This window comes from Fistularia commersonii, chromosome 17 (assembly GCF_037954325.1).
Source record: "Fistularia commersonii isolate RoL2024-O1a breed Wild chromosome 17, RoL_Fcom_v1.0, whole genome shotgun sequence".
Lineage (NCBI taxonomy): Eukaryota > Metazoa > Chordata > Actinopteri > Syngnathiformes > Fistulariidae > Fistularia > Fistularia commersonii.
Window position 1 is genome coordinate 12,936,692 of NC_141300.1, and position 19,401 is coordinate 12,956,092.

Below are 19,401 nucleotides of genomic sequence, written 5' to 3' on the forward strand. Positions count from 1 at the left end.
AAAAGATATTTTGACATCAAGAGGATCCAGCGACGCTTTAAAAGCAAACAGATTCTCTTGGATCAAGTTTAAAAAAAAAAAAAAAAAATCTTAAAAAAAAAACACTCTTGCCATTAAAACTGTTTGTTTTTTTTGACATCCAATTCAATTGACTTTCATGCATCTGCATTTTACAAAGTGGAGATTTTCTCCTGGATTTTCGGGTGTATCTGTCACATTTCTTTTTTTGATTTAATTATTTCAACAATGCCAGATCGGTTTATAATTTTATTACAAAATGATCATAACCAACAGATTGTGGACAGAAAGTGATATTTAAATACTTGATATAGTTTGTATCCTTAAGTCTTCGAAACATAGTTGTCTCAGAAATGTACAGCGCGCGTGTGTGTGTGTGTGTGTGTGTGCGTCTGTGGGTGGCTGACCATGCTTTTAAAGATTAGGAGTACAACAAAAATTTGTGAGTCACACATTCTGGGCGTTTTTAGTTTTTTTTCGGGGAGGGCGCTGAGCTCAGTCTCTTGTCTGGTCTGTCTTGTGTGTTTACTGCGGTTGGCCACATTATTTCCATATTTACGATTGCGTCCCTGACTCTCTTCCCCTCTGGTTTTCAGACCGCCGGCGGAAAGGAGCGACGGATCAGAGGCCGTCCCCTCCCTCCTTCCCTCCTCCCCCCCTCCCCCCCCCCACCACCAAAACATCATGGTTTGTCTCCGCCAGCATGGTCACGCAATGAAGACTTAAAAGCCCCGAAAAAAACCCCATGTTTGTCCTGCTGAGTTCACAAACTGAAGATTTACAGACGGCGGTGTGCGGCCGGCCCCGGCGTCACTGTGCACGCGTTCGAGCTCCGTGGAGCTGAGGATTTAAACCCAAGAGCATGGTCCAACTGTCCACCTCAGTTTTCCTGCTGGGAGGCCTGTCGGGTAAGTGACGTCTCTACGGCAACTGGAAGATTCTCCTTAGAATAGCGTGCGTGTGAGGTGGGGTGAGGGTGGAGGGGGTTCGAACGCTGGCGGTAATCAGGCTGCGAGTGGTGCGGATTAAGTTGCACTTAATTCATTGGCACCTTTCCCTCGGAGAGAGTAACAAGTGCCCTTTTTATTCATTTATCTGTTTGTTTTACGGTGATTTGGGGGAATTGGGGATTGTAGAGAACGCTGTTTTGCTGGTAGTTGCCTGCATTTGAAATACAACTTTAAAGAGACCTTTTGGCAGGAGACTTCAGAGAAGTGAATGCTTACTTTTCAAGATTTTTGTTGTCATGTGTTTTGGAAGACTATGGTGATTCAAACAATCAGATCAGAATACTTCATTGATCACTTTTTATTGAAAGCAGCTCTTGGTCACAGGATAAAGTGGAGAAAAATCAAAATAGAACTCTATATAAAGATAAAGAATAAAATAGCGAATAAGAAAATATCATAAAAGAACGGTAAAGATTAAAAAAAATAAAGTGAAGGGTATGTAAAAATATATGTAACGTATGTACATGTGTATTTGCAAGTCCATGTATATGATTACATAATAAGAAAATATCATAAAAGAATGGTAAAGATCAAATAAATAAAGTTAACGGTATGTAAAAATATAAGTCTATGTATATACATGTGTATTTGCAAGACCATGTATATGATTACATGCACATTAGACAAAGAGCAATAGAGATGCGCTAAAATAAAAAAAAAAATTGAATAAAAAAAAGTACAGGCAGTAAGTAAATGATTACACGGTATTAATTTAAGTAAGTAATAAATACTCAGCAAGTGCTCTCCATGTGTGTTGCGTGGTTGCGGAGCTGCACGGGCCATGTGTTGGAAAGGCACAAGTGCAAGGCAGCAGTGCATCACTTGTCACCCGATCCTTTGCCGCAACTGTGACACGCCGAGCTGCCGAGGCTCAAAACCGCCGAGAGAAGGGCCCCGACCTCTCCCTGCATTTGGCCGTAATGATATCTGTTATCTTTTTTCGCTTCACGGTGTTCTTTCCCCGCTAACGTCATTGTGTTTACTGTCTCCGAGAGAAGGGAGCGAAAGTGCGATGCAGGCGTGGGAAAGTACCGCGCTTTGCCCCTGGATACCGATCTGACGGATAGAGGCTCGTCTTATTTCCGTCATCGGGAGGACGAGGAAAATAATCGCTCCTTATCGAGGACAGATGGGCCCACTTTGCTCCCGAAACCACACCGTGTCCTCAATTTATAGTTTTCCCTGTTTGTCTTGTGAACTCGCTCCAAGGATTTTCACCTTTGGAGTCTCTGCCATCCTGACTTGAAATCATTGAACGGTTGAGATCATGTCGCCCCGACATTAAGGGTGAAGACTAATAGTTTGTAGGGCCGGATCGGGTTACGGCGGCGGATATGGGGGCGGGGGATCCGGGACGCGTTCCGATAAATACAAGCATACCCGTACCTGCGTCCGAATGTGGGCGAGCAAACTGTTTAGCTAAACTGTCCCAAAAGCACCGCGATGGGAATCGGGGTTTACAAAATTCAAGCCTTGCATATTTTGGACTTGTGCAAAACTTTGAATAAATCTCCCCTTTCCTCACATCTCATGCGTCAGGACCGCCTTGTTGAGAAGCGGATGTTTGTATTCCGGCGCTCTTGCGAGTTCACCCGCTCTGCCGGAGTTCCCGTCAGTGACGGCTTTGCCCGACGCCGTCCCGCTTAATGGCTGAACGAACCGATTTGGGCATTCACTGAAAGGCACACGGCCCCCGCGGGCGGTGTCAGGATACTTTGAGGTTCGTAAATCACGTGCCGAGGAGCCGCGGAAGGCGGAGGAGGGTCCTCGGCAGGTGGTCTTCACCTGAGCGACGGCCCGTAACATCTGGCTCTCGCATCTTCACGGTACAGAAATTATTCATGACGCGGCCGAGGGTTTGTTCGGATTTCATTCATTCACCGTCTGAACAGCTTGTCCTGCGGTCAGGGTCGCGGGGGGCGGTGGGTGGAGGTGGTGGAGCCCAGCTGTCATGGGACAGGAGGCGGGATTCACCCCGGACCGTTCGCAGGGCCACATATAGAGACATCCAACCGTTCGCCCTCTCATTCAGACAGGGGGCAATCGAGAGTCTCCGATTGACCCGCTGCATGGGGGTTTTTTTGGTCTGTGGGAGGAACCCGGAGGAAAACCCACGCAGGCCCGGTGTGGAGACCCCACTCAGAAAGGCCCCACGCAGGGAACCCAACAGGGGACCTTCTCGCCGCGAGGCGGAAGTGCTGACCTGCCCACCTTTAGGACACACATTGCATAAAGGCAGATCAGTAAATCGTAGGTCGCCAGGTGTGCTTCGTTCCGTGATGCGAGTTTACGGTTTGGCAGGAAGGAGCTGAAGCGCGTTTTTTCTGCGCGTGTGTGTGAGCGTGCACGGCCCCCGGATTGATTGTCACAGAATCACTGAACATTATACAGACTGCATAAATGTCAGTGTCAAATGGCCTCATGTAGGAGTTTATTTTTATCCTGGGAGAAAGTAGCATCTCAGCCTGCAAGATTCTTTGAATGTGTGTGTGTTGCGTGTGTGTGTGCGTGCATGTGTGTGTGTGTGTGTGTGTGTGTGTGTGAAAAGGGGAGGGGGCGGGTCGATGTGTGAAGCATGGCGGGTTTGAGACACTTGAAACTGTAGTGGGTAAGTAACATCATGTTCTAAATATTCAGATTGATGGTCAAAGCTTCAGCAGATGGACTGAACTTTCCACTTTACAATCTGATGACTTAGAAGGACCTGGACTGAAACAACTTCACCGTATATAGGTAGAAGGTCTATAGGTAGCAACGTCTATAGGTGGAAAGGTCTGGAGGTGCAGCTGTGGAATGGTTGTCTATATCCTCCAGGGGGTTCCATGTAACTCCCTCCCCTCCCAGGCTGTGTGCTGAGGTCATCTATCCAATGGCTCCAAGGATTCAAGTTGGAACGAGTGTGTAATGTTAGAGAGCTTCATTCATTTATTCATTCATTCATTCATTCATCCGTTCATTCTTTCATTCGTTTGTTCATTCATTCATTTGTTCATTCATTCGTTCGTTCATTCATTCATCCGTTCATTCTTTCATTCGTTCATTCATTTGTTCGTTCGTTCATTCATCCGTTCATTCTTTCATTCGTTCATTTGTTCATTCATTTGTTCGTTCATTCATTCATTCATCCGTTCATTCTTTCATTCGTTCATTCATTTGTTCGTTCGTTTGTTAATTTGTTCATTCATTCATTCATTCATTCATCCGTTCGTTCTTTCGTTCGTTCATTCATTCATCCGTTCATTCTTTCATTCGTTCATTCATTTGTTCATTCATTCATTCATTCATTTGTTAATTCGTTCATTCATTCATTCATTCATTCATCCGTTGGTTCTTTTGTTCGTTCGTTCGCTCATTCATTCATCCGTTCATTCTTTCATTCGTTCATTCATTTGTTTGTTCATTCATTCATTCATTTGTTAATTCGTTCATTCATTCATCCGTTCGTTCGTTCATTCGTTCATTCTGTATGTCCTGCACCAGGGCGCTGGAGGTGGAACTCCCCCTGGATCGATCACAGGGCCACGGGCGGAGACAAAAAATACATTCACTCCCTAATTCAGATGTGGTATAGAGATATAAGATAATAATACTTTATTGAAATTCTTTTGTCACAGCAGTGCAACGATAACAATCAATATGGACATTAAATATAAATAAAAGAGACAATTAAAAGGATGAGGGTAACAACAAGGATAATAGATAACAGAATGGTAACAGCATGGATAAAAATAGATAAACAGGATGAGAATGGAATGGCAGCAACAAGGATAAAAATAGATAAACAGAATGATGACATGATATGTGAATGAATGACGTCGTGGTCGCGCAGTGGTAGCACCTCTGGAAGGTCAGAGTTGTGTGCCGTCCAGACGCGAAAGTCCTTCTGGGCGCTTTGTGATAACAGAGCCCTTTATTTGGGTTTATTCCACTCCCTGCATCAAGGGTTTCAACCATTTTGTCAGTCGCACCTTGTCATGTGGATTCTTGTTTTTTGGTGGCATCTTCAGTCAGCTGTTGGTTTGCTCGTAAGCAAAAGGGTTGTAGCGGTCAATGTTCTGATGTGATTTCGGCCAGTTCTTGTGGCTCTTTCTGTACGCGCTTGTCTGAAAATTAACCCTCATATTATGTTAAGGGTCAATTTGACCCATTTCACCCATTGACCCAATGGGTCAAATTGACCATTAACATAATACGAGAGTTAACCAGGCGGTGGATGCTAACGTCTTCTTTTATCGCTCATGAATATTTCAATGACAATCCCACCCAAGGATGACAGGGTGAGTGAGACTTTATACCCAAATCATTTTTCCCAGGGGTTCGAAGGGAGGTGAGTGAAGGAGCCATCCATCACTCTTAATCCGAGACCAGTTTAGTAATAATAATAATAATAATAATCCATATAGACAGCCAAGTTCTATTGAAAGATCAAAACATTCTCACTTTCTTAACCTCCAACTGTTTCCCCGGGCGCTGCACAGCAGCTTCCTGCTGCTCGTGGTTCCACCGCGATGGTCTGAAATGCATGTTTCGTCCACGGTAACTGGCCCCTGAAAGACGATACCGCGACCTCCCCGGTGTCATTGTGATATACAGCCGATGGGTTTAGCTCACCGATTACCAAACAGGTTGACCTTTGACCAGGAGATTATGTTTTCCGACGGTACCTGGGCTCCTGTGACCGTTTGGACCCTTTGTCTCAAATTACTGTCTCGGCTTCCTGGCTCTTGTCTGCTCTACTTTGTAACGTGCCTTCTGTCTGATCCAATGAGCTGCTGGATTGCGTCCGAGCCAACCACATCCACGCCTGCTGTCCCTTGTCCTCGCACCCTTGAACCAAGATGTTTTTCCCTCCGAAAATCTCCGAAGTCATATCGATTCTTCCCATTCCAGGCGCCGGAGCTGAAGCCCTTGGAAACCCTGCAGAGAAGCAGGACCTTCAGGCGTCTGGGCAATGGGCTTCCTGCGGCACCTTCAGATCAGATTACTGGGAGTATGTCAAGCATTCCCGAGTTCTCCCCTTTTTTTCTGATTATTTCCAAAAATAGCCATGAATATTCACTCTTTCATGTATTGTCTGTCCTGCTTATCTTGCACAGTGTAGTACAGTATACAACATATATATATATATATATATATATGTACATATACATATATATATATATATATGATCTCCAGACCAGTTGTTGCTCTCAGTCTCTTGGGAAAGGGAAATAGACAGTAGGGCATTTTGCCATCAGAGCCCCTGAATTATGGAACATGTGAGAAACAAGAGAAGCTATTTCAGTTCGGAGACTTTTTATTTAACCTGTGCTTTTATTTTTTGCAAAATCCATTTATATCGTATAAAAAAAAAATCAGAGATGCATGGTTATTAGAGTAGATGCTATTACTTTCCAATATCAATGTTCCTTTTGTTGTTGCACACAACTGGTGTCGATGAGTTGCTACAGTCCAGCTGACAACGTACAGTGTAATATTGCACGTGTTTCCATTTGAAGTCGTATTATAAGGATTCGACAGTTTCCGGTTGTCGTTGCTGTAATTTTCAAGTGAACAGCGGCCCTGCAGTAGCACCGGCTGAAGCTTGGCCAGCTGCAGAGAGTGCTGAAGCAGGTGTTCTGCGGGGAATCTAAAAACTGACAGCTGACCGAGTTCTGTCACTTCGTCTCAATGCGAAGGAATGTTCTGCGGTGCCGATGGATGCAAGTTCTCCCGCAGAAACATGGTTGGGTCCCTTTGAAAGAAATCAATCCCTGCATTCTGGTTAAAGTAGAACTCCTTACATTCTAATATTGAAAACGTCCCGTGACTGAAATGCGGCAGGTGGTTCAGGCACCTCCACTCTGACTTGATTAAAAGTTACACTGTAGGTTTAAAAAGGAATAGGGCGCGATTAAAAATCTGAAAAACTCATTCATTCATTTATACCGGGCGGCGTCCTATCCCAGCTGTGATTGGGTGAGAGGCGGGGTAAAACCCGGTTCCATCACAGGGCCGTATATATAGAAATGCAAACACCCTCTCATTTATATGTTCTACAGAGACATACAACTATTCACTGTTTCATTCATTTGTCAAACACTCCAGGAAATTTCCACTTTTCCTGCAAACCCCCCTCCCCTTCCAAGAAGTGTTAATGTTATCACCTGGTCGTTGCGGTTGCAAATTCGATCAGTACCCCCGAAAGACAAAAACGGGTAAAAGTAATGAGAAAGCAAACAATGGACTTATGTGAATAAGAAAAACATTTATTTAGTACTGAAAACGATTCAAAATAAATTGCCTTGAAAACAAATTGCGAGCATATTCCGCAACATTTTTTTGGTTTTTAGCATTTTTTTAGCAATTTTTACACACAAATGGGGATCTTTTTCCACATTTCCTACAGTTGTACTTGTGGCAAATGGCACATTTCTCTGTACTACGATATCTGTTGCAACTCCGACTCCTTTTGCATGTTGTCGTTTTGCGTTCAGAAACCCTTTTAATTTCACTTGAGGATGTGTCTGTTTTCAAAATTGGGACTGCATGCAGCATTAACATATGTTTGGGAGGTGTAAGTTAGTGGCTCATTAAAGATCCCGCCCCAACTCCAAACCTGCCTGCGCAAAAAAGCGCAGTCGCAGGACTTGGAGTGTTTTTAAGGCAACATTGTTAAGGAAACCTGTTTCTCCTATAGGGACCTGCTGAAGTTTGGTCTCCTCTTGGAGACAGAGCTGTTTCTGTTGGGAATGCGTTGCACGATCAGTAAAGTGGTCGTCCATTCTTCAAACCAGGCCTCAGGCAGCGGAGGGGCTGATCTTACGTCTCCACAAGAACGGACCCCAAAATACTTGCCCCGATATGACACTGATGGGATAATGGCCCTAAAGGCGCTAAGAGGCTTTTAACTCCTGAGCGCTCCTTGTCCCACGGAGGGGATTATATTTCAGCCATGTGCAATCGGCCCTGACGGTTTTCTTGCACTAATACCCACAGGATCGCTTCTTATGTAATACCTTCATGTCAATGTGACGTTTTCGATGCGGTCTTGTCCAGGCTCCCGTCTCGACTTTTGAGCCGGAGAGACCTTTTCAGATTGTTTTGGGATTCGTCAAAGGAAAAGACCGGTGCTGTTTAAAGCGCTCTGTGTGTGAGTCTTCAACGTGTTCCTTTGCCCGATGAGTCACAAATGCGCATTCGCCAATGATAATAATCTTTATTATACGCTCCTTATTCAAGACTTCGGTAGATGGTCTACACTTGTGCAGCTCTTCGATTCCGTTTGTGGGTCCCGAGCGCTTTACGTTGGATTATTTTCGACAATCTATGGCGGCGGAGCTGCCATGCAAGATCATCAGGTGTCTCGTCCATGGATAAGGCAGACTTGAGGAACTGGCCAACAAACCGCCGATTTTTGCAGGGACGCCTGCTCTACCAACTGAGCCACTACCCTATACAAGTATTTCAAATTAAGGGAGGCCTTTCTGTGTGGAGTCTCCATGTTCTACCCGTGTCTGCATGGGGTTCCTCCTGGTTCTCCGGTTTCATCCGACAGTCCAAAAACATGCTGCTGGTCGATTTGAGACCCCTAATGGCCCAGGCGTGTGAATCGGAGATGGAATGGCCATATGTCTCCATATGTGGCCCTGTGATCGAGGGGTCCAGGGTGAACCCCGCCTCTCGCCCAATGGCAGCTGGGATGGGCTCAGGCTCCGACGTGACCCTGACTGGACGATAAGCTGTAAAGATGATCAACGAATGTTCATTAAATGCAAACTACTCCATGCTACTACTGCCATTTCACCAAATCACCAGCCCCGCTCTATGGGGGCAGTTTGGACACGTAGTTAGGAATAAAATATGCAGCTCTAACTTCGAGAATGGAGCCAAGTACTACTAAGTCTTGGGAATTTCTTCCGATCTCAACAAACATCTATGAAATCTAATACATATATTTATCTGTTGTTTGTGGCCCCTTCTTGCTTACTAGTGCGTCATTGTGATGAAGGAAAAGCAAATCTATTTTTATTCCACAATCATACCTAATAATGTCCAAAGGTCTTTTAGAGAGTAAACAAGCCAGAGGAGAACAATCCAATGCTGTTTTAATTCTGAGAACAGCAGCCAAGCTCAGGGGTCTGTTGGGTCTGAACATCTGATAACTCAGTTGGCCCAAAGTCACCTGTCTTGTCTGAGAGGACAAAAGGCCATTGTTACTCGATAGAAACATGACTGTGGATTTTCTCACTATCGAAATTACATTTTCACATTTTTGAGAAAATTTGATTCATTCTGAAGTTTGGTTTCATTTTGACTGGCCTCCGTCGTCATCATCATCATTGTCGTCATCGTCCTCATAAAGCTGAAGATGGCAACCTCAGCGATGGGATCGCTGGCGACCAATTTGTGTTTCTCTTCTCGCAAAAGCAAAGTGAAGTCACAGTGAAAATAATGACAAAAGGAGTGAGTTTCCCCGTGTGACATTTAGAAGACCGTTTTAAAATTCTTCGGGAGCTTAATAATCCTCCTGATGATTTAAGAAGGATTTATTTCTCTTCGTGTTCCTCACCCTGGAATGGGTTTGCCTTTATTACTGGGTACATCTGAGGGGAGCCCGTTAGATCTGTTTGAGTGTGTAAAAGGGAATTCCTTCGCCACAAAATAAACGCGTTGTTAAGTAACAACCGACGGGCCGCTTTCATTTGAGACGACGGGACGTCGAATCCAGCCGTCTGGCGGCTGAAGGCCGAGGTACAATGCACTGTTGTATTTCGCCGTCCAAGAGTGTGACGCCGCAGGCAGACGTCCGCCAGTCGAGGGACTCCTTCCAAGGAGGGAACTTCAGATTTTCAAGTCAGTGTTCCAATTGAATTTAATTTCCTTGTCAACACGTCGAGCGTAGCGGTGAGAACACCCGAATGACTGCAACCTTTCTGGTTCGATTTACAGGAAAACCGATGAGATACCACGTTCAGATGATACAAAGGCTCCCTAAGAAGTCCTTCAGAGGCTTTTAGAGTGAACAAGCTCCGGATTGAATATTTAGGCACGTTGGTCAAAAACTGTTAAATTAAGAGAAATACTACCAAGATGCTCATTGATGAACCTTATCGTGGCATCTGGACACAATTCATTAATTCCTCGAAGGTGTTTTGACTGCGGTGGGATCATTTAGAAGCCTCACAGTTCAAGCACCAAGCCAATGGGAATTGGTCGGATTTGCATCCTGTGGTTCTGTGCTTCGATTAAGACTATAATAAGGCATTGTTCTACATAAATGTCTGCTCTTCTAGTGGTCTGAACTCACCAGAGTCACTGCAGTTGAAAAACACAGCTATTAATATTTAAGCCAACATATTGGCCGAGCTTACATGTGCGGCTCATGCGTGCCATTCATCTTGTATTACATATTCTTGATTCTGTTGACTCAAGACATTTTCTAAAGCGATTTAAATGCGCCAACATCCCGGCGGCAGCAATAACCATCTCGCCCTATTACATCATCAGTGCAAAGATCAACGTAATGGCTTACCTTCATTTCCTTCGACCTGAGAGCTATTTCACAGTAGTGTAATTTAAAAGTGCGAGGAATGCGGAACATACACAACCGAGGTCTGTTGTGAATTATCCCTGGTGATTTGCAGTGTTCTCCAAAAGCCCTCCAGCAGTGTTCCCATAGAATGCATGAATTGCAGTATCAGAAGTAGCGACCAATTGCCTTTTACAGAAGCAACCGTAAATCAGCTCTGGCGCTCAGTTTACATGGCAGCATCTCTGTTTAGTTGTCAGTCGCCGTTTTCAAATAGTTCCACGTGCAGACACCGGACTGTAGGATACACCTGAATCGCTGTCGTGCAAATGCAAGCCCAGTAGTTGATGAACTAAATCACGCGCATACTTAGAGACGCTTCCTGCCTTGGTACCGTTGTTGTTTTAGTTAACCGACCCGCTCGTAGCAATTGACTGCGATCTCAGTGTACCGGCCCGTTTTTCATCCCAAAGGGTTGTCCTGCAAACGTGCAATTTCTATGTATTTGGTTATTTCAGTCAGGCATGTTCAACGTCCGGCCCGCGGGCCAATTGCGTCCGCGTTTAAATTTACACCGGCCGGTAGCCTCTTTCATAAAAGCAATAATATGCGACCGCCAGCCTTGTCAACAACAGCATAAAACAGAGTGTACAAATAGCTATTCTATATTTCACCATAAGACTAATACAAGGATTCATATGGGCCTCGATCACTGTTGTGTTATCTACCTGTTTACATGTTTTGAATTTAGAAGCTCATAGTGAGCATTTAATATATCAATAATACATGTTTAATCTTTCTGAAAGGTTTTTCTTTTTTTCAGACAGACTTTTTCCTCATTTTATCTGGGATTCAAATGTGTAATACAGAGTTTGGTAAAAGCTTTAGACTTGTGTTCTGTGTGAGTAAACTATGTCATTTGGAAAAAAAACAAATCATGTCATAGTTCATTTTCGTTTCATGTTGATGGTCCAAAGAATGTTAGTCTGGACGGTCAGGCCTCGCACATTTTCACCTCACCAAATATGGCCCACTTTGCAAAAAGTAATGTCAAATTATGTCAGGAGCACATTACTAAGGGGAGTTAGCCTGGGAAACGACGCCATAGATTCTGGCAGAGTGACTACCGGCTCAGTTCTGCTCAGGGTTCCAGCAGAGGAGGCTATTAACTCCAAAGAGTGGTGGAGCGTCTGGAAGGTATCACAAAATAACTTGGAGACGTCACCTAAGATGGACGGTCTGAGAGCGAGTGAAGTCGCAATGGCTCGAATATTGGACAAAACAACGTTAGGCTGATAGAAGGGAGGGCTCAGCGAGAATATCCAACAGGCTACCTTAAAGAAGACGTCGCCTAGCCGGATCTGGAGCTGTGGAGCTCAATCACGGAGCCCCCTCTCGAGACGGAGAAGGGCATCTGTAATGACTTGCACGACCGATCCCAAGGAGAGTCCATGATCTACGAAACTTTACGCTCCACTGCTGGAGATAATCTAACCTGAAGGGTGCAGGGAAGGCCTTGATCTGCCTGAGGCCAGGTGCTCAAACGTCCGAAGAGCTGGAACAGCAACAGTGTGGACTGTTTTCCAGGCGTCTAATCCCCGGGAGGTGGGTTCAGGCAAGTTTGCGTTTTATGGGTGATGGTTTCATCTCATTGCTTTATGGCATGAAAACCAGCCAAATCATTGCAAAACGGTGATAATAATTCCACTGGAGTGCCGAAGATGAAATACCGGCGTGATACGGAGCATTTGTTTTCATTTACTTTAATTGCGTGTGCACGTTTGATGTCGTTCTTTCAACCAACGGGGTGTCCGGAGTATGGCATCGACGTTTAAATGACGTTAAATAGACAGCTCTTCAAGACCACGCTCCCTGATCGCACCAGATGTTGGCTGTCTGATGGTGATGTTTATGGTTTCTCTTGTGCCTTGATAGATTTCTCATGTGCTGCAGGGAGGAAGTTTGCTGCTGCTGCCGCTCAACCTGTGGAGAAGTTATAAAGATGAGATGAACTGACATCATCTCCAACTCCGTAGATGTGTCACGTTCTTGCCTCAATTGAGTTTCTGAAATGCAGAAGTGGCCACATGTTTCCCATGATTATCGTACATTTCGGTTTTCACTCAGGCTTAAGTGGATCTCTCAACTTTACCGTTGAAAATTGAATTTTACGGAGAGACGTCGCCGATCAAAGTGGCCCATTATGATTTCTCCGAAGGTCCTGGGCAAACAGAGTTAGTCAGTGGAAATCAAACAGGGTTAGTCTTCTCCTCTGATCACATTTGAGCGCTCCAACACATACCTGTACTTCGTGAAAAGGCCTGCCAGCAGGGGGTTTGCCCTTTTCTTTTTCTTTTTTTTTTTTTCCCAATCCGCTTCAGAGGTATTTGAACCTCTTTAAAGGCCGTTTTTCTCGAGGGTTGTAGAAAATCCAAGTCCCGGGATAAATTTGTTCACACGTGTCATATATTATACGCCAATCCATCAGTCTTGAGACATGTGACAAGGGCTTTCAGATCCTTCTGATATACAGCAGGGCACATGGGAAGGGAGGCGACCCCCTGCCGCTCTCGGTCTTTCATCAGTCCAAGTCATCTCAGGCTGCTTTGGCGTGACCACATCCAAACGACAAGCACACGCACCTGAAATGTTGTCATACATCACGCTAAGATCTAGCGAGCAAGTGGTACTTACATCTTGTTTTACACCTGGGGAACTCTTAGCTGCTATTTTGAGGATTGGGGGGAGAGTTATTGGTGCCGTTTACCCTTTTCCCCAACAAATCACTGCAGGATGGGGAACAGAAGCCCCTCGTGATCAGAAAGCACTAACATGATGGTGGAACTGCAGGCCTTCACTTCAGAATTAACAACAAAACCAAATTTATCAGATTGTCAAACAGTGGGTATCCTCCCTCTTTGTTCCTGGTGGTGATTGACACATGTGGACGGGCACTCGGTTATCAAGGGAGGAAGGGGCAAAGGTTAGGGTCTATTTGGGACGAAATTTCGGGGGTTACAGTTGACCGGCTTCCTGCTTGGGTCTCTGCTTTTTGCAGATGATGCGCTACTGTTGGTCTTTTCTGACCCTGATCTCGCGCTCTCTCTGGGGAGCCAAGAGGCGAAGCTGTTGATTTACTGGTTGACCCGCCTTCCAACTCTCACCTCTGATCTGTTCAATACCCACTTCAGCTGTGGGTAGTGAATGAAAGAACAAGATTATGGATAGGGTGAGGAGCTCAGGCGTCCGGGAGGGGCTCAAAGTCCGTATCCAGAGGAGCCAGATGCCTTCTGGACGCCTCCCTGGTGAGTTGCTCCAGGTACATCCCACCAGGTTGATGCCCTCACCCCCGTCTGAGAAGATCCAGGACACGCCGGACCAGAGCTGGACCAAGTTAGCCCGCCTACGTTGCTGCCCAAGTGACCATAGGTGGCAGAAGATGATTTTTTCCCCCCAGTTTCAAGCACTTTCAAAACCATTTCTGATCATTTGATTAATCTGGAACTTGACGTTGGGTGTCGACACCCCCATTAACACAACAACCCCATTCAACCTGGTTTCTGTAACACAACTCTGCCATTAACAGGCTATCACAACTTCAAGCAGACTCCAACCCCAGCTGCTCTGAACTGAAAGCTCCCCACTGTAGCTGAGATGTCTTCATGGGTAGAAATTCAAATCCAGTTGCCACAAAAAGCATTTGACAAGAATTAACCTTTGACCTGAATGACTGAGAGCCTCCATAGACGTTTACATCTGTTCTTAGCTCATCTGTTATTCATGCAATATATATACATATACATATATATATATATATCTGGCACGCGTTTGAAAACCATCTGTGCAAACCTCTCAGCACAGCTGCTTCCCAACTTGCACACAAGACGTGGCTTCAAGAAATTTGGGCTGACAGAAGCATGAATTTCACAAGATAAGACATTTATTATTTCCTTGTAACACTAGAGTCTCTTGTACCTGTTCTCCTCTCCGGAGTAAAATTGGAAATTATCCATCAGTGTGAGGGCAGTGTGGTGGAGCAGACGTCTCCTCCAATCAAATGTTTGCCAAAAAGTCCTCAGGCAATACGTTGAAATCATACCTGACACTAATTGTTAAAATGGTACATTGCCGATCTTTCTCTTGCAAGTAGATCACTGTCAGATTTTGCATCTAAAGGCTCTGAATACTGGTTTGCGATATTCTGTATTACTTTAAACTTGAAATGACACTGAAGTATGCGTCTTTTCAAACGCACAACACAACCTGAGTTCCATTGAGAACAATGGTGATCTGTTTCTTTTTTTATAGATAAAGTACAACATGAATTATTCTTACGACTCCCAAGATCGAAGTTGTCTCGGTTAAGATTTGGCATTCTTTCGGGCCCTCAAGTGTACAAACACAGCAACATCGCTTAAAGTCTGCAATTGTGGCTTTCGGACGGCCTCGATTCACTTAAATCTTTCCCAGTTGTCGGACGAGAAGAACCGAAAGAAGAACTTTCCATGTCAGTATTTTGACATCGTAGGATGTGGATTAAACTCGAAAAAGATGCATCAGAGAGCAAAAGAAGTGCCAACATGCATGGTCTGTGTTTTGGGGTTATCTTTAACATATCGAACGTATATTGCACTTCTAGACGTGCACACATCGACCGCACTCACCATTTGGCTGCAATTTGTGACTAAGCAACCGGCCGGGCTTTGGCAGGAAACAGGGAATTGTATTGGCAGAAGGAGCCTCCTGATGGATCAGCTTTAGTTATTCCTTTGAGTAAAATAAAGTTTCTAAACCTCGCGGCATGGATTCATGTCGTCTCTGTAGCTGCAGAGCAAAGCTATTGTCTGAAACATTAAATTTTGTCGTTTAGTACGAGCCTCATCTCGGCGAGTCGGCGCTTTTTTTTTTTTTTTTTACAGCCGTCGAAGCTTTCTAGGGGTCAGAGGTGAGGAGGAAAACACATTAACATAGTCATAATAGTTCCACAAAACCTAATTTCATCTGAAGTGCAATTGAATTTGCTGTGATACGTTGTACTGATAAAGTGATTTATGGAACAAGGCAACTGCTGGTTTAGCGGTCGGCCGTGTAACTGTTGCTGCATTGTGTGTCCGCTTCGGTGTTTACAGAGCAAACACAGAATACAGAAGATGTAGTTAGCGTTTGGTTTCTGCATTTCCTCTCATGTGGACAAAGGGGCTTGTTGAAGTGGCAGATGACCTCTTTGAAGGGAGACTCTCTGTGGGAAGAACTCCAGAGGCTTTTTCAGTGCAGTCCTCTGCGTCACTGAGGCGGTACGACTGAATCTAATACACAGGAAATGGAAAAGTGTTGTAATTGGTTGTTTAAAATCTTTTTTTTTTTGACCTCGTTAATGGGCCGTTACATGAATCCTACCAAGGCCACAGAGATGTTGAGGGACAGTGAAGAAGTCCAGGTGTAAATCAAGTTTTGAATTTAATCCAATGGTTTTAATCATCCCAAAATTGGGAAATTTGAATTTATGCAGCAGAAAATGTGTAGTGCAGTGGAGGTATTTAAAACAATAACAAACAAAAATATCAGAAAATAAAAGAAAAATAACCATTCTTGAATGAATTACTGTAAAGGCTGTACCTAGCCTAAGCTGCGAGAGGTACTCTTGTACTCTATACAACTTACTGAATTCACTCTTTCATATGTCTTATGAAGACATACAACGTTCATTTCTTCTTTCGCATCATGTAGACATGAATCCATTCCCCCTCTCATTCATACATCATAAAGAGACATACAAGTATTCACTCATTCACTCCCATGCCACAACCATTCACTCATGTCAAGACTCATATCTTTGAGAGACATACGACTATTCATCCTCTCAGCCACATTTTTGTAAAATCTAGTGTCCCCACTGAACTTCCTGCATGGTTTTGAACTGTGAAGAACCCTGAGGAACCCTGTGCAGACACGGAGGGAACACGGAGACTCTGCACAGAAAGGCCCCCCAGTTGGAAATGAAACAGAGACCTTCTTGCAGTTAGGCGGAACCCCATAATGTTGTGCCGCACATAATGCAGTTCCAAATGAAAATTACAAGGGAGACCAAAGTACATGTCCGGTCAGACAATCCTTACAGTATCTGTGTTTTGCATCTGTACATTGTTTAGAAAGGCTGTGTTTCGGGTCTGTGATTTAAGGCACATGGTGAATGGTAGTGCAGAGATTCTTCCTGTGGTACCGGAGTGCATATTTAAGTCTGTTCGCCGCAGTTCTTTCCATGCCACTTCAATGGGCCGGACCCAGAATTGGGTTGCGAAGTCTCTGGTGCTACGTGAAGTCGGATCCGAGAGGACAGATCCGGAACTTCGTAGTTTGCCGGATGTAATTAAAAGCCGACCATAGACTTTCACATTGCCGACCCAGTGTTACGATGACCTGCCGACGTGCAACCACGCTCTCAGGAGAAAGGGAATATTCATACATACGTTCGTAAGCTTTGTGAAACCTACAGCTACAGGCGACTATAAATCAGACAGTATGTTAATGGAGAGGGAGTGAAGAAATGCCAAGAGGTGTAAAAATTGGAAAACCTTTCTTCAAACGCATACTTCCTGCAAAACTTTAACATCTTGGGTGGAAAAAGTCATGAAGGAAGAATAACGGGCGAAAGAAAGATAAAAATTCGGCTGTCTGTCTCTTGGAGGCGGTGCAGTGTGAGCATACCGTGGCCCTCAAACAGAGGAGTAATGGTGCCTCTTCAGCGCCGTTGTTGGGAGCTCATTGGGGTCCTCCTCCGGGAAGAAGCCTGGTGGCTGTAGTTACACTGTGACTTTCCAGCCCAGATAGTCTTTATGGAAGCTTCAGGTTGTAAAAAAATGGGCAGTATACACGCTGATGTGCCGTACATCAACATCCAGATCTTCTTGTGGAAGAGCAGGTGGAAGATCCAACAGAGCCGCAGTTGGCATATACGCCGTCTATGTGATGGTTGAGAAAGCCAACCACTCCTGTAGGTGATTGTTCTTGAGGCTTCAGAGGAGATGAAGTTGCTCTCGGGCTGTTTTTGATCAGTGATTAGTAGCAGGCGTCTCTTCCAAGGGCGGAACCGCCTTGACACTGAAGCTGAATTTGCAATGCAGGCATCTGTAGTATCTGAGGCTTATATTTGTGCCAATCCAAAATCAGTCACAGAAGATTCACAAAGCTACTGGTAGAAACCTGTCTTATATGTTTCCTTAGCCAATTCATCTGTATAGCTTTGTGTGAGCTCTCATGTCAGTCTGCTTCCAAGTAAAGGATGTCAGATGTTTTACCGAAAACGCATTTGTACGTTCAGCAAGTTATTGCCTTAAAGCTTCCGCGCTGCTCAATATTCAATGCCTAATCAAATGTATGGTTTGTCAGTACTGTATCTGCGATTTATTCTCAGGTTCCCCGAGCTTTGAATTCCGATAACTTTCGTTCCAGAGCCTTCCTAGCGGCTCACGTGTTTGGCCTCCCTACGTGTTTTTTTTTTTTTTTTTGGGCGGTGTACGATAACACCCAATACACACCGGCTCAAGACAGGAGCTCAATAAGGCAGGTGAACTGGATCCAATAATCTGCATTGCCTATATGTTTCCTAAATGGCTCAAGTTCCAACGATATGTTCCTAACCTCCTTTTCTTGGCTGTGAAAATACAATGTGTCCAAGATGTCGTCAACAGACCGGACCCTCCTCCACTGAAAACCCTCTTTGCTCCTTTAGTCCTCTTTCTGCATAAATCTTTGCATCCTGATCTCACCGCAGGTTCCCTGAACTTGTATTCTCCACATCTGGTTTCCAAGGGAAGTTTTTTTGTTTAACAACTCTTTCTCCCCATATAATTCTCTCCCAAGACCTTTGGTGTCCGCCATTGAAACAAAACAGCTCCACAAAAGCGGACTGATGGAACCGCTGGATTCATGGATCTCCAGAAATGCACGTCTAGAATGGACGTGGTATCTGGCAGAGTACCTGATGGGATTACCTGCTGAGAGCTGCATTCCTTCCACAGCAAGAAGACATTGGATTGTGTGTGTGTGTGTGTGTGTGTGTGTATGTGTGTGTGTGTCTGTATATATATGGGGGTGACTTTAAATGTCAGATGCATATTTAAGTATGAGCTACAAATCAAAGAGTCGACCGTTTATATATATGTGATTGAAAATGTATACAACGTTAAATAGCATTCATGTGGGAGTGAGAGCCTGTGACTGTGTGCACGTCTAAAATACGGGAGAAAGCGGTTGAGCATATGCATGTGTGTGTGTCGGTCTGTCTTGAGCTGGCTGTGTGTGTGTGTGTGCCTTTGTCTCTCCAAGTATATCCGTGTGTGTGTTTGTTAGGAAAGGAGAATGTACTTCTGAGTGAGAATGTGTGCTGGAAGGAAAATGTATGGTGAGACGGGGCCAGCATTGTGGCTTCTGGCCCTTTCCATCAGTCCTGTCGCCCTTCAATTAGCTTTTCCGTGACGCGGTGAGCTGAGATTCCTCCCCGACATTTCATTTTCTGCATAAGAATGCACTGCTTTAAACAAACAAAGTGATAAAATGTTAAAAAAAAAAACAAAAAAAAACGGTCATTTGACCTGTTTATTGTCAGCCTCATTAGAGAAAAGCCTCCTGAGGTAACGACAGAATCATCGGTTCCCCCTGCTGTCTCAGACTCCGAGGTAAATTCTTTGTTCGTAATAAGAGGCCGGAGTCACCCAGTCATTTAAAATCAGCTTCACTTCTAGAATTCATTCATTCATTCATGCCGTTCACTTCTGCACCTGATTGGGCGAGAGGCAGAGTTCACCCCGGACCCATCCAACCATTCACCCTCTCATTCATATCCACATATATAACCCCCTCCTT

The 19,401-nt window shown here is 44.6% G+C and overlaps 1 protein-coding gene across 1 annotated transcript in view; it reads left to right on the forward strand.

Annotated features, from left to right (window-relative positions):
• Window positions 1–743: 743 nt before the first annotated feature.
• Window positions 744–19,401, forward strand: part of il34 (interleukin 34) — a 30,495-nt gene continuing 11,837 nt past the window's right edge. The window contains exon 1 of the mRNA XM_086163558.1: window positions 744–926. Within this exon, the coding sequence (XP_086019684.1) occupies window positions 881–926 (46 nt within the window). The 5' untranslated portion in view covers window positions 744–880. The remainder of the gene's footprint in view (window positions 927–19,401) is intronic.